The 22455-nt window shown below is 32.0% G+C and overlaps 1 protein-coding gene and 1 long non-coding RNA gene across 5 annotated transcripts in view; one reads left to right on the top strand and one right to left on the bottom strand.

Annotated features, from left to right (window-relative positions):
• LOC143240211 (glycerol kinase-like) overlaps positions 1-1436 on the bottom strand; it is a 53086-nt gene extending 51650 nt beyond the window's left edge. The window contains exon 1 of one of the 3 annotated variants that reach the window (XM_076482312.1): positions 1256-1436. In XM_076482312.1, coding sequence (XP_076338427.1) covers positions 1256-1336 — 81 coding nt within the window. In that variant the 5' untranslated portion in view covers positions 1337-1436. The remainder of the gene's footprint in view (positions 1-1255) is intronic. The other 2 variants (XM_076482313.1, XM_076482311.1) reach the window with 2 other exon arrangements.
• Positions 1437-6806: 5370 nt separating this feature from the next.
• LOC143237050 (uncharacterized) lies at positions 6807-21496 on the top strand. Of its 2 annotated transcripts, none has more exons than XR_013019852.1 (3): positions 6807-7154; positions 9371-9538; positions 20252-21496. It is a non-coding gene; the product is annotated as an uncharacterized LOC143237050 (long non-coding RNA). The 2 variants fall into 2 exon arrangements; XR_013019853.1 differs by lacking the exon at positions 20252-21496 and adding an exon at positions 15500-19451.
• The last annotated feature ends 959 nt before the right edge of the window (positions 21497-22455 follow it).

The raw sequence follows: 22455 nt of genomic DNA, 5'->3' as shown, positions 1-22455 counted from the left end.
ATAATCTACTAACTCATGTCACACAAATCACTACTCATAGATAATTAATTACCTCAACTAAATTGCTCAGCTCTATGCATAAGTTTTAAAAAGAACTTCAGTTCCTTATATATTCCATACAAAATACTACACTTCAGTAACATAGTACAAGCATTACCTTGCTTTAGACACTGCACAAATCTCTGTAATTTAAGGTAAAATACAAAAGTGGTTTTAAATAACATATTAAAACTGCTATTTTTTGTCCAAATTAATATGAAAATAACAGCATTATTGGATTAACTGTAACTCTAACATTCTTCCCTTGTAAGCCAAACACAATTTTCAAGAAAGCATAGACAAATATCAGCAATCTTCAAATATTTACAGAGTTGCATCTGAAAACTATAACATAACACAAAATTTAAGGATAATAAGTGATCTATTGGCTGATCTAGGTCATCCCATTTACAAAACTATAAAATACATATAAAACAATTAAAGCTAAACCATTCAAATTTTTATTAAGCCATCCCTTAAATCCACACTTACTGCATCTACAACATTTACATGCAATCCATTCCAAAAGCCAACCATTTTATACAGGTAGAAAAATAAATGTGGAATAGCTTAAATACGTCATGATGTTATATTTTCTATCGTCACTTACTTAAAACAACTATTTCTGTTTAAACTATTATTAAGTTGGTGAACTATAATATGTATTAACTTCACTCAGGTATTTATACATAGTTAATTATGATTTTTATTAGTACCAAATTGTTACTTCGTTATTTTAGTGATTAGAAGTAATATATCAGTTTGTTGTCTTTTGTTACCTTGATTGTTCTTATATTCTAAGTAAATACGATAATTTCATTCTAAATCGTGTGTTGGCTATTCCGTTATGAACAATTATTTGTCAGTCATCACAGAACGCTATTTTAGGATTACAGCTATACACATATTTCTTAATTTCGATATTTTAACTGTATCACTGAGAAAAATACTGTTATTCTGAAGCTTTATTGGAAATATCTTAATTACTCCATGCATTTTTGTTCGTTTTTCTAAAGAAGCTGGGCTCACTGATAAATGAGTGCAAGGGCCAGCACGTTATCATATCATGTAACCTGTAGGATGAGGCCATTAGAATTACAAAACTTCTTTAGTTTCATTACGCTCTTCAATCATTTTATTACTTTCAACATATATTGTATACTGTGTCAATTGGCAGCTATTGAACTAACAGATACCGGTAAATGGTACCACTCACCAAAAATCGCGTACTGCTTGTCCCTTGGTCAATAGCACCGACTAAAGGTCCAAATTTCCCCCTTGTAAACTTAGAAGCCATGCTTCGTAAACACGATAATTATATACAATCACCACAGTCACACGATACGAACAACTTCACTTTGTAAGTTTATTGCACATAAATTGTGCACTACATGAAAAGCAAAACAACCAATGTGGTTAAAGATAAGCTCACACATTCTCTTTATAAATTAAAAATAATAACAATTTTACTTGTGTATTTTGTTTATTATTCTACCATTTATAGTTGAACAGAATATTATAATTTTATCGTTTAATAATGCCTGTACAGTATTTCATTTCTGTTAAATTTTATGATCTTTATTAGGTGTATCTTTTTTTCCCATTCGTTTATCGGCATTGTATTTATCATAATGAAATTAAAAATTTCGTAAAAAATTTTGTCATTTAACCATTAGAAAACTGAAAACAGCATATGATTGGCCAAAAGGTAATGTGTGTGTGTTTTTTTTTCTTATAGCAAAGCCATATTGAGCTATCTGCTGAGTCCACCGAAGGGAATCGAAACCCTGATTTTAGCATTGTAAATCCGAAAGACTTACCGCTCTCCAGCTGGGGACAAAAAGTAAAGTAGGATGTTGCCCTGGCGACTAAAATGTCAAGGATTTACTGTGTTATGCTTTTATTCTAACAGCTTTCTCAAGTAATTTTTAAAGTTAGAAACTGTTATATTTTATAAATGTTGCTTTGGTAGCTGATTACTTTGGGGTATACAATTGCAATTTAAAAAAAATGTGATGGCTTGTGGAGAAGGAAGAGAAGCTGGAATTCTTAATGGATCCACTATATTCATAATTCTGTCTTTGCTGCAAAAATAATTTGTCTATTTAATACCCGGTAAAAACTATGTCGTTTAATTTTAAGCTACATACATGCATGTGTGTTCAGTTGTATGTTACATGTTTTTTACATTTTACTACTGCATTGGCTTTCAGGGCCTGGCATGGCCGAGCGCGTAGGGCGTGCGACTCGTAATTCGCGGGTTCGCGCCCGCGTCACGCTAAACATGCTCGCCCTCCCAGCCGTGGGGGTGTATAATGTGACAGTCAATCCCACTATTCGTTGGTAAAAGAGTAGCCCAAGAGTTGGCGGTGGGTGGTGATGACTAGCTGCCTTCCCTCTGGTCTTACACTGCTAAATTAGGGACGGCTAGCACAGATAGCCCTCGAGTAGCTTTGTGCGAAATTCCAAAAACAAACAAGCATTGACTTTCTACTACCCAACCTTTATTTACTGAACCAGGTGGTTTTGTGCCTTAGATTTCATGTAAACACTCCTTTTAACAAGAGAAGTACTAAAATCAATAAATAACTTCTCACAACAGTAGAGAAATCTATGATGGTAATTGTCTACTGTTAGAAAAATCTGTGAGAAATGAAGTCGTCGCAGAAAAACACTTAAAGATAATCTGTAACGGCAGAATTATGAAATGATAAATTTTAATGTGACACTTTCCAGTTAATGCGCTATAAGTTTTATTATTATTTTCCAATCAATGCGCTTTAGTAAAACACCAATTTGTTTGTTTTTTGGAGTTTCGCGCAAAGCTACAAGAGAGCTATTTGCACTAGCCATCCCTAATTTAGAAATGTAGGACTAGAAGGAAGGCAGCTAATCATCACCACCAACCCATCTTGAGTTAATCTTTTACAAACGAATAGTGGGATTGATCACACATTATAACGCCCTCATGGCTGAAAGGGCAAAATGTTTGGTATAACGGGGATTCGAAACCGTGACTATTACGAGTCAAGCGCTCTAATCACCTGGTCATGTCATATCCAGTAAAACACCAGATTTTTTTTCAATGGCGGAAAGTGAAGGATTTATAGAAAAATTCTTCAGTGCGAAAAACAAAGGTACTTGAATTAATTTTTAAAGTACCCTGTGAAATACTCAATACTACATTCATCATTATTTTCCAATTTTCAATAAACATTATCGCTGTTGTAGCTCTATACGGAGAGCTACACTTAAATTAACTGAAATACGTATCTTTTGTTACTGTACTATTTATTTAAAAAAGTAGCTAGTAATTGTTAAATTATATTACTAATTTACCAACTCTTTACAATAATAGTGTATTAGCTATTACTGACAATTTGCACAAGTATGCACTATTAAAACATGTTAGCGTGTTCCATTCTTCTGGGGTTCATTTCCATAAATAACTTACTACAGTTTCAATGTCGATAACAGTGTCATAACAATTATTTCAATTTGTATACACTTCAGATAGTCATTCTACCGTTGGAAAGCAGATGCTGAACATTTACGAGAACATAAACTTACTGGCAATATTTTTTTTTTTACACCACAAAAACAGGGAGTTCAGCGTAACCCCTTCCCCTGCGTACATGGATGATTATATAAAGGAAAGGATGTCTAATATAACATTAACAGAATATCCATGTTCTTTGCAGCTCTTAATTTCAATGAACCAACTGGTATACAATCTTAACTCAGAAAAATAAAAGTATAATGAAAACTAGGAACTAATTATTGAAGAATGTCTCTTAGTTGGAGAGAAACTTACAGAAGGAGCTGACAACAAAGCCAAACACTTATAATATCATCATTTTATTCGTACAGAGTCATGCCAGCTGATGCTGCCACATCCAGTCGTAATCTGTCTGACGATTATGAATCTTAACAATAACTTTTCAGTGTAGTTACTCTAGCAAAAATTTTATTGTAAGATTGTCATGCTCAGTGCATACCCCTCCTCCATTCACACTTATCATAATCTACATAGTAGGAAAAACACAGTTTTCAAACATCTACTTCAACAATTCAGTCATTCAGAAAATCAATAAGCTATATCTAGCAACTTTACTCATATTTATCTATACGGGATTGTATTAATACCCCTTTTATTGTTCAGTTCCTTGGGATATGCGAAGCATTTGCCTGATATGTCAAACTATCTCTCTTGGTTATAGTAACTTCGGAATACATTTTACAGAAAGTTTTAACCAAACTCGAGTGCAGAAATAAAGTGACTAGTAGAATAAATAAAATCAAGTCAAAAAAAGTAACCACTTAGTGGACAATAAACAAACAAAAGAGCATATCTAAATTCAAACACTGTCAAATGAGAAGTGATAGTTGAGTAAAGAGCCAAATGCATCACTTAAGCATGCCTTGTTTCTAATATATAGGACGTGACGCGTGATGATTTGGATGTAAGCCACGTTGGAATATTTAATTCGAATAGGGAAGCAGAAGACTTCTGACATATGTAAAAGAAAAATTCGCATAAAAGAATAACCACTGAACGAGAATAGCTAATATTGTGAGGGGACGTAGGTACCTTATTGGAAACCACTTTCAAAGGCCAATCACCTTAAAGATGACTCCTGCCGTTTAAAAATTTATATTTGTGGCACTTAGTCCTACTATTCTCACTGTTAAATATGAAAATAGATGAAGCATTAACCCTGTCAATTCCCTTTACAGTTTTAAACATCTCAATCAGATCTCCTCTAACTCAACTTTTTCCAATATAAAACAATTTAATATATCTTAATATCTCCAGATATGATAAATCATCCATTCCAGGCACCATTCTCGTAATCTTCCTCTGAACCCTTTCCAACAACTCAATGCCCTTTCTAAGGTAAGGAGCCCAAGATTGAAGACAATATTTCAAATGTAATATAACCAGCGACCTGTACAATGAATTTATAATCACTTTAGACTTATATTCAATATTCTGTAAATACAGCTTGAAATCCTATTTGCCCTATCATTAACAACAGCACACTGCTTGGATGGCTTTAAGAGACTGATCAACAATTACATCGAGATCCCATTATTTCATAACACTGTTAATGTTATTCCCACTCAAATTGTACTTATAATCCAAATTATGGTAACCTACTTGAAATATCTTGCATTCATCATAATTAAAACTCATCTGTCATTTATTTGTCCAACTCGCTAAATGATCTGAATCCTTTTATAAGTAAGTAACATCTTCTTCACTGCTAAATTAGGGACCGCTAGTGCAGTTAGTCCGGATGTAGGTTTGTGCGAAATTCAAAACAACAAACAGTCCCGGGTTCTCAAATAAATCCAACTCATTGCACCCAATAAACTGTTAACTCTTCAGTTCCTATACTAGTCTTAATCATTGTATTTATACTTGTTACCAGTAGCTTATTTTGTTGTAAGCACCAGTACATAAGCCTAGCCGTGAAGAACCAATGATGTTGTTTATCACTAGTTTTATTTCTCACCAAAGTAATAAAGTTTATCTTTGTTTACACATAACATAAAAACAGAACTTTATTAGAAGTGACAATAACTAGTCTAAGTAGTCTCTGATGTATACGTAATAGAAATAATTATATATGTAAAATTGGCTGGTTTGGGTTGAGAAAGCACTATGTAGAGGAGCGAACAATGTTTCGACCTCATTCAGTTTTTAAGAAAGAAAGTGTTACTGACCGATAGCTGACCACATATTTGAAGGCGGTTGTGTGATTGAGTGTTTGGAATGTAGAGAGCGTGCTTAGATGTTGGATATATTTATTAATATAGGTATAAAGGTATTTCTTTGTATTGGTTTATTTTGGGCTTGAGTTGTTGTATAAGTAAGGCTTCTTTAATTTTACATTTGTTTATGTTTGTTTCTTTATTTAGTATTTGGGTGTTTTCTATGGTTATGTTGTGAAATATAAACAAACGCAAAATTAAAGAAGCCTTGCTTACACAACAACTCAAGCTCAAAATAAATCAATACAAAGGAACACCTTTATACCTATAGTAATAAATATATCCATCACTGAAATATATCCAACACCTACGCACGCCCTCTACATTCCTACACTCAATTACACAAACGCCTTCAAACATATAGTCAGCTATCGGTCAGTAACCATTTCTTTCCTTATGTGCCCCCCGCTAGTACAGCGGTAAGTCTACAGATTTATATTACTAAAATCAAGGGTTCGATTCCCCTCGGTGGCTTCAGCAGATAGTCCGATGTGGCTTTGCTATAAGAAAACACACTCACACACATTCTTTCTTTGTGGACCTGACGATGGCCAAAACAGGTCGAAATGTTGTTTGCTCCTCTACAATGAGCTTTCTCTATCCATACCAGCCGTTTTTACAGATAATTTTCTCTACAAGTGGATCTTCTCCTCATCACAAAATGTTATTAATTGGAAATAATGCATTTAGTCTGATTTATAGTTATAACCTACCTATAACTGTAGCCATAAATCATAAATATCGGCTGAATTTAAACTAATTGATCTAAGTTCAAAGAAACAAGTTAATTCTTTAAAAAAGAATAGTCAGTAATCGAGTTTTAGATTTATTTATTTAATAAAACTTTATACACCTAGATCCAAGGTACCAAAACATATACTAAGCTTATCCTAACGTTATAGTAAAATTTACGCCTCTAAACTCTAATTGTTTGTTTTAAATTTTGCGCAAAGCTACACGAGGGCTATCTGCGATAGCCGTCCCTAATTTAGCTGTGTAAGACTAGAGGGAAGGCAGCTAGTCATCATCACTCACCACCGACTCTTGGGCTATTTTTTTACCAACGGATAGTGGGATTGACTGATCATTATAACGCCTTTACGGCTGAAAGGGCGAGCATGTTTGGTGTGACGGGGATTTTCAGAAATCTATAAGAACTTACCTTTTCAATGACTTTTCCTTAGCGCCCTCTGAAAAGAAGTTTGTAATCGGGTGTGATTGCTGTAATTAAATACGCAACTATTGAAAGTGGTTTGTAGATCAGAAATATAATAATACATATGTACGTAATTTTATTTCGTACAATTGATAATCTAAGAAAAAATTTATTAAAGAAGGTTAGTCCTGTACTTGATCTTGTACAAATGCAGTTATGCACAAAAACCAGAAGTGATGATAAACGTTATCACCAATGTTAAGTCTAACGTAAAATTTTAAACACTACTTGCAAATTTATTGTTAAATTAAAAGGGTTGAATCTTTAAATTTAGGTGAATATCGAGTGATAGTGTTGATACTGATCGTGTAAACCGTTTCTGGAATTATCATTTAAAAGGGTATACCACTTACGTGTGAGTTTTTGTAACGTACCATTTTTTGATAAAAGGAGAAATCGTAAGTTTTCTTTCCCTAGAGTGATCGTAAATATAGGTGTGGAATGATAAGTTGAAACCAAGTCATTTCGTAACCTTTATGCATTCAATACACTATTTAGACAAAAACAGTGATAATGATTTCTATTTATCAAAAATTTGAGCTTCACAGTAATCCAGATTAGAATAGATATTGTGTAGAGAATGTTCTGATTTAATGTATTTTAAAATGTGTAAGCTTTTACTCTGTATTTGAATGAAAGGTGAGAGCTTATTTTTGTAAAAAACAAAATTGTAGATCTTTGTTTTAAATTCTTTCTTATGCATTTTTGTTTCATTAAAATTTAACCACAGTGTTTTTCATTAATATTAGAGAAGATAGGCTCTTTAGCATCAGTGACTACATAACTTCGACTACTGGATTAGCAGTATAGTGTATAATTTGTTTAAATATCTTGAGAATCATGATCCAAATCCTAAATTTCCACAAGTACTCTTATTCTGTACCCCTTCTATTCAGCATAAGTATGTATACAATGAACCATCTGAAATTTTTTTTTTAAGTTTAATAGCTTTAAAAAAACAGTTGGAAGCAGAAACCATACTTGATACAATATATCACTGAAAGCCCTAGCTTCCTGTTTGGTACACTGCTTTGATTCCATTTTGCAAAGAATCAGTTACTGCTGGATATTTTCTGTTGAAGTGGGATCACGTTGGATGAGGTCTTTCAGGTCTCTTTATTTTGATATTTTAGTTTTCAGCTTAAAAACAATTTTTGGTAATGGTTGGAAGTTTGCACAATTTTCTCAACAAGAAGTACTGAAAAGTGATTTATTTCCTGAAGAATCATATTGGTTGACTTACTTTTCAGGGTTACAGTCTTTGAAAACCTCCCTGACAATTCATTGTAGGTATGATGGGCCAACCTCTTTTGCTAGCTCATAATCCATGTATCAGACTGCCCTCTTTTCTCTTAAACATTTTAACTCCTGCACAACTAAATCAACTGCAATTTTCTTGCTACTCTGTGACTGCGTTATTTACTCTCTGACTTTATAACAGCTACGTCCCACATTAGACTTTGTACCTGTGTTTTCAGATATATCCCTTTAGAGGAAATAAAGGACCAATATATAAACAACAACATTCCTGTTACACAGAAAAAGTAAAAACCTTCCAAAATTTCTACACTGCATGTTTATTATTTTAATATTTTTCCTCACTAAAACACACTTTTTTTTCTTGTGTTTGAGATGATAAATTTAGGAACAAGTGTATAATGAAGAAACTATGTAAGAAGAGTCTTCAGTCAGCTATCTTTTGATTTGTCTTTTCAAAAGTTTTCTCCATTTATTAATACAGTTTTCCCCATGTTCTGTATGATATATGGTTTCTCTCGTCCAGTATATTTCTTTACTGTTAATAAAGCTGTTTAATTGCATGAAAAGTAATTTTTACCTATACATGAGGTCTAAGGGGGCCTGGTAGTTAGAGCACTTGACTTTCAATGTGTGGGTCTCAGATTCAAATCTCATCACTGAACATGCTTGTCCTTTTAGCCATAGGAACATTATAATGTGAATCCCACATTTCATTGATAAAAAGTAGCCCAAGAGTTGGCAGTGGGTTGTGATGACTAGCTGCCTTTTCTAGCATTTTACTGATAAATTAGGAATAGGTAGTGTGGTTAGCTGTTGTGTAGTTTTGTGCAAAATTCAGCAAACAAATGATATTTCTGCATATGTAAGTAAGTGGTATAATTCTAGTAGGACTGCTTCTTTTTGGAAAGAGAACTAAATACTTAAGGAAACTGCTAATTTAAGTTGTTGTTTTTTTTTATTTTAATCCAAGAATGAATTGTAATAATTAGAAACAGTTACTATTTGTTACCAAGATTTAAATTTATTTTTTAAACTTGAATGTAATCATGATACAATGTTTAATTATTGCAATCTTAGGTTAAACCAGATATTTGTGGAATGGGAGAAGCAAGAAGTGGAAATATGAATTCCATCATTGCTTTGTGTGAAAAAGCCTTTAAGTCAGAACAAATAAGTGGTTCCTTGAAAGGAGGTTTTAGAAAACCAGCCAGTCATGGTGCATGTTTTAGGTTTTCAAAAACTAAAGTATGTTTAGGGAGAAATGTTTTATTTTTTAAACTCATTTGTAATATGATGTAAAAAGAATTAATAATAGTTACCATTCACTAACTTAAATTAGTTTCACACCATAACAGTTGTTTGTGAAATTGATGTGTAGACCACTTATGTATGTATGTATATCTCTGATGTGTCCTGGTACTGGGCAAAAGGTAGATACAATGTGAATGACATATTATGATATATTTGTCTTTGCTTTCTCTAACAGGATTTTAGAATTTACAGATAGTGTTTTGCTATGTATTAAAGAGATAGATGAACTTAAATGTGTTCATCAGTTCAAAAGATTTGCAAACTGCCAGACTGATGAAGCAACAGCTATATTAATTAGTTTATTTTAAAAACTTTCAATCACAAAACTGAATTTCACATTGTGGATTAACTTTTATTCCAAAGATGTTTGATAGTTGTTTTATACTTAGACTAGCCAAAGTATTTCTCACCCAGTATTTCATGCAACTCAGTCTTAAGTCTCATTGAAACAACTATGTCAAATTTAGTGTATAGTTTCACTCAGCAATAGGGTGTAATCCAGGAAAATATTTTTCAAGTCTGTTTATTCCATTATCCTGTCATTTAACCATAAAAACATTTTGCCAAAACGTACTTATAATCTAACAATATAGCTATTGTTCTACATTGGTTTTGCATATCTAATCATTTGTCTCACATGCTCCAGTCTTTTATGCCTCACTTAAATGACCTTGGCAATATCTACCAGGATAGAGAATACTATTTATAAGCACCTCACATAAATAATATAATCACTTTTTCTTAACCAAGCATTGGCCATGGTTTTCTCTGATGAAGTGTTACATGTCATCCTTTTATGGATTGTGATTTTCATGCTGCCTCATGGATTTCAGTATAATTATAATTTCCAAAAAAAAAAAACCCAAACCAAATTAGATGTAAAGTTTTTGGGTATGAATTTATGTATTACTTTTGTCAGCAAGCCAACTAATCTAATTTCCCCTACTCCATTATTATCTAGCATCTCTCTGTGGTCATGAGGAGTCACTTTGGGTTGATGCTGTCCACGTTTTTATCGTTTGGAGATGGAGACATTAATATGACTTGTGATTTTTTCTCCTAGGGCTTCTGAAGCTGCCTTTAATGTGGATTCTTGGAAGTATTTGGATTTCTTTTCTGACACCTTTCTTTACTAAGTTGGCTTCTCACAAGTCTGATTTGGATTCACACCTTCTCCTTTTCTTGTGTTAATTATTTGGATTTGTGAAATTTTGGGACGTTGTTCTTTTTGAGCCTACTCCATTCTTGGTGAAAGGGGAAGGACCTTTATTTTTCTGGTTCAGACTGGAAAATTTACTGTTTTATTATGTGATGGGATGAGTAGATCTTGTACCTTTTTTTCTCTGTTTGCTTGCCTAGGTTCTTTGCTTCTGTTTGTTGAACAAATTTTTTTGTGGCTGCTGACATTTTTGCAGGGCTTTCTCTCTCTCTTTAGGTCCTGCTATATCCTGATAGGCCATTTCTTTGTTTTTGGCAACTAGGGATACATCCATGTCTGCAATTCTTTTCTGTCTGTTTTTCACTTTTACAATTGATTGTAATCTGATGATATGTTTTGGTTCATATGGCCTGGATGTGTTATGTGATCCATTTTATCTACCTTTGTGGTGATTGTCTTAACTGTGTATTCATAAGGATCCTTCAATTTCTCTTGATTTCCCACAGTTCTTTACATGTGGATTCCCAAATATTCATTTTGCACATTTTGGTCTTTTGCACGTGAGGTATCTTCTGAATTACATTTCATCAGATTCAACCCATTTGTCTTTTGCTGCTCTTTTCATTTAACAAGTGGGGGACATTTTATAGACTAATATTCAAACTTCTTCCAATGCTTTTCTCTCACATTTTTACATTTTTGGGCAATTATCTTCTGGGTGTTTTCACCCATCTTATGGTCGTTTTTAACAACATCTGAAAGATTATAAGGAAGAGGGGGGTACTTTGTCATAATCTTGTCTTTATTTTCCAGGGTACCTTATATCTTGCTTTTATTGAATCCCACTTTGTGACAAGTGTTGCCTAGACATGTTTGCTTCTCTCTATCCAATTCCAAACTAGCAACACAGTTGATTATTCTTACTACTAGTTGCAACAGGCTCTGTAGAAATAAAGTGTTCCATAAGACCATGTAGGCACTTACCAGTTGTTATCACTATATTATCCTAACCACCATTCATGGACTATCATGAGTAAATATAAAGGGGATTCTGCTTGTCTCTGCTGATCATCAGATTGAATAAACTGGGGTCAGTTTGCTTATAAAAATTTAGGGAATCTGGTTAACATATTGTACTGTTTCCAAAGCACTGTTAGGATTTCTCAGTGCATATTGCCTCATTTGAATATCCTAGTGGAGCTAGAGAGTCCTTACCACACCCAGTTCTCAGTCACTGTGATAGTAGACAGAGTTTTTTTCTGAAAAGTGTTAGTGTGTTCTTTCATTGTTCAGGAAGAAGGTGAAGCTTGGAGCCCTCCTACTCGGGTTCCAGGTGTCAGTAAGAGTAACACCAGCCTCTGTGGGAGCCAACTCCTAATATCAGTTCAAATTTGATACTACTCCATCTGGTTGGGGTATGAATGTTCCTTCTCTTTGATCATTGTTGTTTCATATATTGTTCTTGGAAGGAGATCCACCAATTTCTCATAATTCCAGATGTGAAGTGGTCCCATCCTAGGTCCTTGGTTTAGCATAAGTTCCAGGTCCTCTCTATAATTCCAAGGACAAGTGGAATAATCCTTACCCACTTGGTTGGGGAGTAAGGATGAATGTTCATAATTTCATATGAGTTCTATTTCTTTGGTTGAGTATGGTACACATGATCCCGTCATTCCAGGCCTTTTGGACTTTTTCAGGTGGATGAGAAAGTTTGTTCAATTCAGTGTTACTTATTTTCTTGTCATGATTCTGGTGGTGTGAAATGCATTACTTAATGGCTACAGGTTAGGATCCAATTAAAAGTATGTATGTCTATGACATTATGGTCCAATAAAGGGATCAAGACTTCTTAATTCATCCTGAATTGTAGATCCTTAGCTGTCTGGTTGGGGCTGGTGTATAATAATTATTCGTCTATTATTCTACCCTTTATACAGGAACTAGGTTCCAGGTGAAGAGCATACCTGCTCTGGATGTAGTGTTGTTCCCCACATTTGTCTACCACTGTTCTATGCAGACACTTTCTCTTTGGATCATATGTACATCTGCTTCTCTACCTTCTCAATCTGAGACAGGATTTGTCATGTAGTTCATATCTTCACCTTTATAATCCATCCAACCTGTGAGGTTTTCATTTTTTACAAATCATTGGGATTTAGAGCTTAATTTTAGGGCTGTTACAGTTTGGTTGGTCTGGGTGAAATGAGTGAGGTGTGCTAGTTCTTTTAAGGCTTTATTCCTGTCAGTTGTTGCACCTATGCAGATAAGAGATTGGGATCCATTTATCAGTCTTTCTTGTCTATGTGTCTGGATTCTCCAAGGTGCATAAATTACTCGCTCATCAATCTGAGTTGACATTTTGTACTGAGATTGTAGTCAGCTCTTGTCTGCATGTTACCATAGTAATGGAGTTCCACACTACTTTTGGTGTTTGTTGTGCAAAAGTTTGGAGTAACTGCTGTTTCTGGTTTTCACCTTCAGACTCGCATTGACTTCATCTGGTTTCTTCCATATTATACAAATTTTTCATCATTTCCATTCTGTGATCAACTAGTTTCTGCTGGCACTATCTTATCAGTTGTTAGAACATCATATCTTGATTCTACTCTCAGAATTGACCAAGGTAGACTTCATTTTCAGGGCTGAGACATCTGTCCTTGCTCCAATTTCATATGTCATCAGTCTGAGTAATTTTAATTTTTCATCTTGTCTCTCAGTTGACTTCAGTCCAGCTCCATATATAATTCCACCCAAGATACAGAAATAAAGTTCAGGGTAAAGAGCATACCTGTTCTGGATATAGTGTAGTTCCACCACTAGTGTGCCAGTTTTCTTTTGACACACCCCTGATCTATGCAGATGCCCTCACTGGCCATTCCACCTTCTTAGTGTGGGTTTCTAGCTCTAAGTGGGAGAAGAGGTATGTATACATTAGAAATTAATATTTTCCTAAATCAAATTTATTTTTAATAATACCTCCTTTCTCACTTTTCCACCCTTCCTCTTCACAAAGAGCCAGTGTTAAAGACTGGGATAGAGTCAGTCTTAAAAAAGTGATAACATTATTTAAATGAGGAGGTTATATTATAGTACCAGGATAGAGGACATACTGATGTAGGTGTAGGATGTCATAAAACATCTTGCTAAGGGAAATTTTAAGTGGGGTGTAAAGACTGGTACAAGCAAGACAAAACCAGACCAATATATATGTATATGGGCGAAGGAAGAAATTCTGTTAGTCGAATAATAGCTATAAACGTGAGGAGAGAGGTAAGTATTATTGGAAATAAATTTTCTACTCAGGACAATGTTAACTTTTGTTAATTTATTTTATTCATGAATTGTGTCTTAAATCATTTGAGATTAACAACTTTGAATTAATCAAAAATAGTGATGAGAAATGATAATGGAAATATTTTAGTTGTCTGAATAATTGTAATAAAAACAATTAACAATTTGAAACTGAATTTGATTATGTTTATGAGATTAATCAGTTTATTCATAATTGTACATGACACTAATTGATGCTTCTAGGTAAACAGTTAATTGAGTTAATTTCCCAGCTCTGATTATTGTGAATGATTTATTGACAATCACAATTGTTAGGCTGTTACTGTCACATGTTGTAGTTCTCACCTTGCCATAGGTAAATTGTATTTTTTTGGGTTGTTAGCTGCTTACAATATTATACTCTCTTGTTCTTCTTGACAGAAATATTGTCACTTTTCTATTTACTTAACATTGTATAACCCATGTCTTTTATTACTGCTGTTTCAGTTTAATTACTTTTGTTTTCTGTCATGATATACTAACTAAACTCCATGTTAATATAACGAACTTGCTTTTTGACTTTAGAATATCATTTAAAATCAACTACAAAAAAAAACTTCTATATAACCATAATTACAACTTTAAATTGGGGGAACATATAATCTATCAGATACGTATATTACAAATCTGGTGTTTTGCAAATATGAAATAAAGCATACTATCAGCTATTTGGTAATATATTTGTTAGATTCTTGTGATTATGAAGGAAGCCAGTAAAAAAACAAAAACAGAAAAAGATACACAAGTGTTTACATAAGGATACACTGAGTATTAGTCGTATTGTTATAAATAGCATTTTATTTCTGAGCTAGATAGTTAGCTTTCTTTTGATGAGAAGTGTTTAATAATAATTCTACTAAACAAAGTCCAATCACTATTTTCTTGAGTGAAACATTTTATAAGCGTTATTAATCAATTCTATGTAGATATGAAATGCTAATATGCAACATTAACTGATGGATGGTACCTGACATACAAAAGTAAATGTGTTCAGATATTAGTCATCACTATGATTTGCTTCTACATGTAGATATCTGAACTGCCATAAAAAATCTTTAACAAATCTTCACTTAATTTTTTTAATATCAGCAAAATAGATAATCTCTAAATAATTACAAAAAATTTTAATACCAGAATTGCATATGAAGTGAAAGCAACTTAAAAATTTCTTACCTAAAATTCAAACATAAAATATAGCATAGAGTATAAAGTAAAATAAATAGGATATAAAGAATAGAATATGAATCAAATGTTAAATTATGAGTAAAAGAAATGGGGGACAAACTTATCTTTAGCTAGTAGAGTGTAATTTGCAACAAAGAGGAATAAGCTGACATTTGTAATAATCTAGACTTTGTGATCTTTGGCTAGTAGTTTAATATACTTGGTTTCCTTGACTACAATAGATGGAAAGTCACAAGGAGAGACTCATGTGAAAGTGCACAAAGAAGCTTTATTACCTAACTAGGTAGATGTTGGTTTAGGTACAAAACATACTGCTTTAGATTATACAAAAGAAGGCCACAGTTCTATTGAGCAAGTCAATCAGAACAGTAGTATCCCATTTTATCTTACAATGGTACATAAGAAAAATGTAAAGAAAAACAATTTACAAGAACGATAAAGTTTGAAATGCACTAAGAAGCAAGCTCAGTCTATATTAACTTGTATTGCTCCAGCAACTACGGCAGTTACAGATCATGCTTTAAAAGTGGATGCAAGTAATGATCAAAGTACTTGGACAAAGTCACAGAATGTTCTTCATGATGACTATTCTAGCAGTATAATCAGTACATTTTTAGAAAGAAATACTAGACAAAAGTACTTTGATTCAGAAATCGGTATGGATTCTTCACATTATGATGATGTCTAGTCCGACCAACTCGGATTTCTTGTCAGTTGTTTCAACCTTTGTGAATTCTCATAAAAATGAGAATGCTTCAGTATCCAAACAGTGTAGTCAAAACAGTATAGTTGATAAGAAAATAAAAATTCTGTCATCAGCTCAGGAAGAGATAAATGAGAAGAATAGTGATTCAGTAAATGATACTTTCAGTTATCTATTACCAGTTACTTCTAGCTGTCATAATTCAAAGACAAGCTCACTAAGTGAAGAAAGTTCTCCAGAACTTGTTGATTTGAATTTTTTCCAAGATTATATTGACACTTTAAGAGCATCTCCTCAGAATGATTTTATTACAGGAAGTCCAGACCCAAAAGTGAATTCAGAATATGTGTCTATCACTAGTGAATTAGATCCTTTAATAAATCAACAAACAATTTCAAAAGAAAATATTCATTCCACAAAAACATTTGAAGAGATTCATTCACAAGATTTATCTCATAATGATTGGAAAATGCTTAATAAAAATGATAAATCAGATATTATAATGAACCAAGTGCAAATAAACAATGTGAAGCATAAACATGACCAACAAGAAGTACTGGAAAGAATGTTTAAGGCAGATTGTGAAGTAATATCTGATAGAAACTATGAATATATTAAGCCTTATGTAAGAGATTCAATTTGCAGAACCAGTAATGGTTATTACCAGCATAGAATATATAAAACTGATAATGAATCCAATTTACTGAACTACAGACAAAACAGAATGGCTACTTCAGGATGTTGAACCATTAGCCAGTAATGTGCTTCTTGTTGTAACACTGGTAAAAGGCTGTCCATCAGAAATGGTAAAGAATTTAAGAATAAGATGATCAAGGTTTCAAGACTATCTTTCAGTCAACAACTGGAGGAAGAACAAAAGTTGAAGATAAAGGTTTTAAAGATGAAAGTGAGATATAACAAGAAACATCATAAACCACAGATGAAGTTTTTAAAGGTTCAATATCAGTACTGGGAAATAATGAAACAAAAACTACTTTTAACTTTGCAATGCTACAATCAGGGGTTCGATTCCCTGGGCTCAGCAGATAGCCTGATGTGGCTTTGCTATAAAAAACACACACTTCTGATTTCTAAGTCTTACACATGTTATGGTGTTTTATTCAATCCTGAAGGAAAAGTATTTTTAAAATGTGTATTGTTATTTGTAGGTTGATAATTTTATCTCCTCCACTGACACAGTGGTATGTCTGTGGACTGACACCACTAAAAACTGGGTTTTGATAACTGTGGTGGGCAGAGCACAGATAATTTGTGTAGCTCAGTGCTTAATTCCAACCAATCATTTGATAATTTTCGAATGTTTTTCAATGAGCAGTATATGTGCATGCTGAAGTGCAGTTCAGTAGCTTAATTGTTGCTTGTATGTAAAATTAAATATATAGTGGTCTTGTTATGTTCTCAAAATATCAAAAGATGAACGTTTTATATGTATATAAATATGTGTTATAATCAGTATAAGCATTGTTGTTGTATTAAATATTTTATACAATTGAGATTTATTTTTTATTTAACATAATGTGATCCTTAATCCCAGTAAAAAATTTCTTCTGTTACAGTTAGAATGATTTTGAATGGTATTCTTAAGACAGCTGGTGTGACCTAAGAAGGTCGAAACATTGTTCTATACTTTATTTTCATTAAAGTTTAATACCCATACCAGCCATCTTGAGAATACATTTTTACTTCAAATGGGTCTCTTGTCATCATGAATGATTTTTAATGGGATTAAAATTTTTAACAATAAATACACAAAATATTTGCATTAGTAATATTGAGAGCTATAATCCCCCTAATCACCTGATACCTTTTCAAATATTTATAGTCATTTTAGTGTGAAAAATGAAGTTTATTGTATACATTTCAAAATAATTTTAATTCTTGATACACAGAGCTCACTCAGTAAACTGTTACTCTTGCTAACTATGGTTTGACAAGTTTTGGTCCATAAATGAGACTGTGTGATATGTTTATCAATAAATATATGTTACTAGAATGGTGGTAGCTGTAGATAATACATGTAACATGAAGTTGTGCTATGAAGCTCATGAAAGTAACTTAGACATTTTGTACAATGAGTAAACAACCATAAACTCCAAAACGAGGTTATATTTACTTGCAACAACTGTTTTCTCCAGGAATGATATTTAGATATTGATGTGAAAAAGAGATACAGAATGTAAGTGTAAAATATAATTAAAAGTAGGAAACATTGATTTCAAAAGTGAAATGAACTAGAAGGGAATAAAGAAACAATGGTGATCATAGTGCCTGTCCTGTTTCACTATTAATTTATTGCTTAAACTTTGAAATAAGTCCAGCTTCTTTATACATGTACAGTAAAAATAATTCATTGGCTGTAGCATAGATTTATATTTGTAAAGGACAGTCAGATGATAGTTTGCCATGTTTTTGTAAAGAAAATGTTAGAACGTATGCTGATCATCACTAAGCACAGTATTGTGTAGTATGTAGGGACAAAAAATGGCTGATGCATATTATATATTGCTCATCATAATCTGAGATCTCTCTTATAACAATCTAAGAGACTTTAAAAAACACCTAATTTCTGTTTTGAAAAGCTATGAAGACATCTAGTTTATCCAAAAAAATTGACTAAATATCCTACTGATTGGTCTGATTCTTGCATCAGAAGGGCTAACTCACCAATGCTTAAAGTTATTGTGATGATTTATACATTAAAATTTTGCTTTTCAATACATGATGTCCATCAAGTTAATTCATTATAAGAGACTAAAGCTGCTACTCTCATAGTGACTGCCATTTATTATAAAATATTCATTGACATTGTTTTAAAAAAAAAGGCAAAATGAGTAATAAAAACGTTTTGAAAAAATAAGGATGATGTAGCGATGGAGATGCCAAAAAGTACAGAATCAACTTAGGGATCAATACACAAAAACATGCAAAAATCTCTGAATAAGTTGCAATTAATTTAATGTTACAAGTTTATGGGTATCAGGCATTGTAAGACTTTATAGCATTATTATTCAGTTTGAATTATTTTATTCAAACCTGAATTCATGCAACTGAAAGGAATTCAACATTTAATTGTGGATAAAAAGTTTTTCTATGAAGACCTTTAGTTTATCTGGTATTTTTATGTTTATTTCTACCTTGTTTTTGTACTTTTTGACACTGCCATTCCTACATCAATCTCATTTTTTCAATTAATTAAGAAAGAGGCTTTTACTATTCCATATGACTGTCTTCCGTACTTTCCATTTGTCTATAAAGCAAATTTAAAAACATATCCTATTACACAATGTGAGTCTAACAGTGTAAGAAATAGTTGATTGCTGAGTAATTTGTACAAATGAAATCATTATAACCTTGTTTTATATTTGATGGTTTTGTTCATCACACAGATTGTATGTTAGTTGCAGTTTTTGTTTAGTAAGTAAAAGATACGTATATTTAAATTTATACAATAATATGCATTGTTTATTTTTTTTAAAATTACATATACATGCTATCAGTGCAGTTGTCTGCATGCACATTGTTTTCGTAAGGTACTGTCAACATAATTGCTATAAGTGTAATTTATAAACTTATGTGATTTTTACATCAGGAAACAAATACAATTAATTACATTGTGATTCATTTTCACTTATTATCGAGTACTTCCCTGCCTAATTATATACAACACTTTGAATTGAGTACACTAACTTGTACCTAACTTTTCTTATACGTTAATTATCCAACAAATTATTTTGTACTAAAAGTTGTTTCATTTGAAATATAATGGAAAAAAAACAGACAAAACTAAATTTTAAAAAAATTATATATATATATATATATATATATACTGCAAGTTAAAAGTTTAGAATATGTAAAATGATGTGAATAATTTGTTGTTATAGCTAACTTACAAAACTTGACCAGATGAAGTTTATTAATACTCTAATTTTTCATGATTTCTTTCACTGTGATTAAAGGTGTACGTAAGTGCATTTTAAACATTGTTTCTGCTTTATATATTTTAAAATGGCTGGTATGGGTAGAGAAAGCACTAATAGAAGAGTGAACGTTTCGACCTTCTGAACCTGGCGATGACCAAAGAAGGTCGAAACGTTGTTCGCTCCTATATTATTAGTGCTTTCTCTACCCATATCAGTCATTTTTAAATATATAATTTTCTCTACTAGTGGGGTTTCTTGTTGTTAGGAATTATTGTTCCTGCTTTGATCTTGTAAATGTGTTAATAATTTTTCTTCATCATATTCCCTAGTGCAATTTAAGAAACACCATACAAACAGATTGTTTGCTGAAATAATGGTTGTATAAGATGGTGAGTAGTTTTAATTAAATGCTATCTTTATTGTTATGAAATATTGATTGTTTCAAATTTATGATATTAATTTTTCATGATATTTCTTAATTTATTTTTCACTCTCACTGAAGGCTGACTTAAGTAACTGTTATTTTTCCTGTTCTTATCTCAATTACATTTGAAGATACATTCAAGCTGCAATTTTTTTTGTGTTCTATTACTTGTAACAAAAGGTATATTTTGTTAACACTCTTCACTTTTTTCATTTCTTTCCACACTGTGATTGGATCCATGTGTCTTTGTTAACATTTAACCTATTATTTTTTGCTAGTATAAATAAAACTATATTAGTGTAGTTGATGCCATATTTTGTTTTTCTCCTGCAATTACTGAATATATAAATGTGTATTGTTGTTCTTTTTTTTTTTTCTCTATTTAATAATGGATAAACTTGAGTGTCTTCTATCCATGCTCATGTTTTTTTTCATCTATGATCTGGGGACACAAATGCACATGTATTTTTTTTCGTTTTACCATCAATTTATCATGTGTAGTGTCAAAAGAAATCCAGGATTTATACAAGCATAGAAAATATTGAAACTTATTTAATAATATTCTGAGGCCTAAAATCCTCTAAAAATGTGTTTTTTCCTGTAAAGTTATTGTAAATTTTGCAAAATAATAGTTCTAAGCAGTATCAACTGATATATTTTAATATCAACTTGGTATGTAACCATTGTGATTATAAACTAGTATATGATTGATAGTGTTGAAATTAGTCTTATATGGCATTAAAAAAAAAAAAATTAAAATTGTCCAAAGAACAGCCTTGGTAGTTATATGTTTGGTCTGTATGATCCCTGATATGCTGTGATTTTAGCTACTTAGTATCGTATTTGTAAATGATTGGAAGTTGAGTTTTTTTAGGTGCTGTGATACAAATAATGTCTTGTTCTTAAAAAAATAAAAACAACCTATTTTCAGCTTTATCAAAAATAAATCTTAAAAACATTTACCCATCTTCAAGTGAATAGTACAGAATTAAAAAATAACTGCAATTTCATGAAATACATAAGTAGTTTTCTAAAATTTTTCAAGAATTTTCAATGTGTATGCAATATATTTAATTAGTGCAGTTTTATAAAATATGATATTCTTTATTAAAAGTTATCTGTTGATATTTATAATAAACTTGAATAAACATTTGTTGTGTGATTAAACAAGTGAATTGATCATAACACATGCATTCAAGATAATCTCACTTTTATTGTTCATATACTTTTAAAACAATACATGCTTACACTTTGTTATGGTAATAACATCTGTGTAAAAGTTTATTAAGGTAAGCCTATTACTGAAAAAAGGTTATTACTACTAAGGGGGTTACACAAAATTGGTTAATTTTTGTTATTCTGTTCTTGAAATTGTATCAAAGTATACAACTTGTCTAAACCTACAATTAAAATTTATTTATTTATGCAACATGAACTTTGTAAATAGTCTAAACTCAACATTAACTTCAAAGTAATTTTTCAGTAATTAATTCTTCCAGGTAACCAAGATTTGTAATGTTGATAAAGATATGTTTTTAATAATCACAATGAACAGACACAACTATATTTAGGGAGGGGAGAGTATTTGTCAATACAAGTTAGCTAAGTGTAAAAAAAGCACAAAGTCTGTGGTTTGTTTGTGAATTTTTATTGTCACAGTGCTTAGTATGTGTGGATGGGCTGAGAAAAAATTATTACCGTGTTCAATCTCTTACTCTGTATTGCTTACAAATAACTGCTAAAGTTGAGTTATAGCTCTATTTCAACACCAAATTGCATTATTGACTGTTTTACATCTTCTATAACAGTATTAGTTTTGTGGAGAAAAGAGGAAAACTACTAATTAACAGTCAGGTCAGTCTAGAAGCATATATTATTTCCATATTTCATAAAATCAGTTTTAGTTTAGGTCGCCAGATGGCAGAACAAATTGATATATGATGACCATTTACAATTTCATTGCACAAACATGATATCTGCCAAAACAGTTTCAGTAAACGTAAATAGAGAGTAATCTACATTAATATTCAAAGTCTTTGACAAGAATAATAGGGCTCCTGGCCAAGATAATATTTCCCCGAGGGTTTTGAAGAAGGTTACCATTGGATA

The sequence above is a fragment of the Tachypleus tridentatus genome, chromosome 13 (genome assembly GCF_004210375.1).
Source record: "Tachypleus tridentatus isolate NWPU-2018 chromosome 13, ASM421037v1, whole genome shotgun sequence".
Lineage (NCBI taxonomy): Eukaryota > Metazoa > Arthropoda > Merostomata > Xiphosura > Limulidae > Tachypleus > Tachypleus tridentatus.
This window is presented reverse-complemented; position numbering and strand designations above follow the sequence as displayed.